The following is a 2,740-nucleotide window of genomic DNA, read 5'->3' as shown; positions in this document are numbered from 1 at the left end:
GCCCAAAGAGCCCTTTCACTAGCGACTGTACACCCGCCACCAGGTTTTGCACCACTGACCAGCAACACTCCTCATGTTGACCCGATCAATGACCCAAGTCAAGACATGGTTGGACAGGTTGTAACTGGGGTTGTTCAGGCAACTTTTGATGCGGGTTACTTGCTCGCTGTTAGGATTGGGAACTCAGACACAACACTAACGGGTGCAGTTTTCAAACCGGGCCATGCTGCACCTATCATACCTGACAGCAACGTGGCACCTCATGCTGAAATGATTAAACGGGCAGAAATCCCATTTCCAGCAGACATCCAACCAAAACGTAAGCTGAAACAAAGTTCAAAAGATAAAAATATGCAACTTGTTACTTATGTTGGGAATGTGTGTGACCCGATGGATACAACCCCTCCACCACCTGAAACCAGCTCAGATGTTGGTGATATGAGTGAGCCGCTTTTTGTTGAACCGTTGCAAACCCGACACCCGGTTCAACATTTCCAACCGCCACCTGTGCTTGGAGGCGTGATGCATGGTGAGACTGGGAGAATGACAGCTCTTTTGAATGTATGAATCTTTATTACTACTTAGGGGGTGTTTGGTACAGAGAATGGAATTGCAGAGAAATGGAATAGAGAAATGGAATTGCAGAGAAAGGGAATTGGTCTGGAGAATGAGAATTGACTGTTCTGTTTGGTAGTACAGAGATTTCAGTAGAGAAATATAGCTGAGAATCATTTCTCTTGTTTGGTACATAGGAAATAAACAGAGAATTATATCAACTTTATCATTAGCACAAGTATTTTTTTCATAACAAATATTTATTAAAAAACAAAAAACATATAAAAAGATGCATAAATTCCAACCAAAATATGCATTGATCAAACCAATTCACATACAAAACATAGTTTTTAAGCAAAAAACATCAACCATAGTTAAAACCAATTAACATACAAAACATACTTCAACCATACACAACTATCCCATTGAACCATCGGTATACAACTCGACCATCTCAATTTTCTCTTCTAACCTTGCAAACAGTTCTGAACATAACCATATAACCAACCCAAAAGCGAAAGCAGCATGCATCAAAAACGACAGTTGGGAAGTTGGCAGTTTATTTTCTTAAGCATCCACTGATTCATTACTAGGTTTGGCTGGTTGCTCGGGGATCATGACCCGTCCAGTCAACGGGTCAACTGGGCGGGTGTCACGAGGCCCTCCTTTCTGACCCATTGCAACCATTGGTGGTGGTGGTAGCAGCCCAGCTCTAAACAAAAGACGTTGAACTGGATCCGATGGTTGTGCACCAACTGAGAGCCAATATCTGTATAGAAATGAAAACAAATGTAACACATAAAAGAGGCGTCAAAATAACTTTTTAAATATCAAATCCATATTTATTCAAACAATTTTAACACCATGATTTCCCTGTCCTTTGGCATTTTCGTTACACAAGTTTATCTTAATAATAATTTTTCAAGAATTTTCTAAAAAAACACGTGTGACTTCACAGATGGAAATTTATGAATTTGACCTTAGAGTCAGCCTGTACCTGATGGATTATGCTAAAGTGTTTCTTACTTGGATTATCAACTTACTGTAAGAATTATTTAATTTAATTGCTCCATAAAGGCAATTACTTTCTTCATTTTCCATCAACTATTGTTGACCATCTTCATATTATTCACCAAACGGGGGCTCTGTTCATGTTCGTTTGTTTAACTAATCAAACAAATTTTCTTGTTCATGTTCATTCATTTATTAAACGAACTTCTCACTGAACAGTTCGCGAACTGTTAGCTGAGCGTTTGGTTCGTTTACAGCCCTAGCTATGCATATGCAAAACAGAACAAGCAATGAACATGAACAACACTACAACATAAATTATTAACAGCAAAGCTAACAGTATCAGATCATTCAAATCACATTCAAATCAATATTAATAGTGTGAATCAAACAACTTACTTCACTCTTTCAAAATTAAGCCCCATTCTTTTACCACCATCTTGACCTATATTAACCAACCAACAATTAGTCGCATATATATATATATATATATATATAGATCAAACACAGACTTAATATTACAACCACAAATCAATTTACCTGGCAAAGGGTTATAATAGCCCAAAACTTCTATGTGTTTTCCGTCTCTGGGTGACCGGCTATCGGCGGCCATAACCCGGTAAAACGGCCGGTTCCGGCATCCTAATCTCGCTAATCTCAGCCTCACCACCATTTGCACCCCCCGCCTGTTTCTCTGTAACAAATCTTACTAAAAAACACATCTAAATACGACAATCTAAAGTTCAAAAAACTCAATTCCACAACAAGCTATTCAACACGAACACAATTCCTTTCTATTCACTCACATAACACGATTTTCCCCAAATTTTATAACATACTTGGTAGAAAATTAACAGCTAAAACCCTAAAACGAGGTAATTATGTGTCGGGATGCATATAGTATAATAAGAGGAATGGATTTTGCTTACAGTGAGTTGAAAGAGTTCGTGAGGACAAAGGCCGGCTAAGAAGAGACGACAGACGTCACGATCGTAGTACTTCCGATTGACTTCCGTGACGTCTCCGTTACGATTGGCTCCCATTAACACATCCAGCTGCTTCCTGATTGCATCCATCTCCACACACTCGCTAGTGGTTAGGGTTTTGGTGTTCTGTTTTTACTTTGGGGGAATCCTTGCTGAAGGAGGAAAATGGGAGGAATGAAAAGGAAGAA

General features: G+C 39.1%; 1 protein-coding gene across 1 annotated transcript; it reads right to left on the bottom strand.

Annotated features, from left to right (window-relative positions):
* Positions 1-1,026: 1,026 nt before the first annotated feature.
* LOC143576937 (small ribosomal subunit protein bS16m/bS16c-like) lies at positions 1,027-2,239 on the bottom strand. The gene is made up of 3 exons (XM_077060912.1): positions 2,107-2,239; positions 1,966-2,011; positions 1,027-1,324 (listed from the first exon to the last, which is right to left on the bottom strand). The coding sequence occupies exons 1-3, from the start codon at positions 2,237-2,239 to the stop codon at positions 1,123-1,125; spliced, it is 381 nt and encodes a 126-aa protein (XP_076917027.1). The 3' UTR covers positions 1,027-1,122.
* Positions 2,240-2,740: the final 501 nt, after the last annotated feature.

This window comes from Bidens hawaiensis, unplaced genomic scaffold (assembly GCF_021521415.1).
Source record: "Bidens hawaiensis isolate Kalapana, Puna unplaced genomic scaffold, B.hawaiensis_p1.1 tig00028417_1, whole genome shotgun sequence".
Lineage (NCBI taxonomy): Eukaryota > Viridiplantae > Streptophyta > Magnoliopsida > Asterales > Asteraceae > Bidens > Bidens hawaiensis.
The sequence above is the reverse complement of the archived record's forward strand: the minus strand, read 5'-3'. Positions and strand labels throughout refer to the sequence as shown.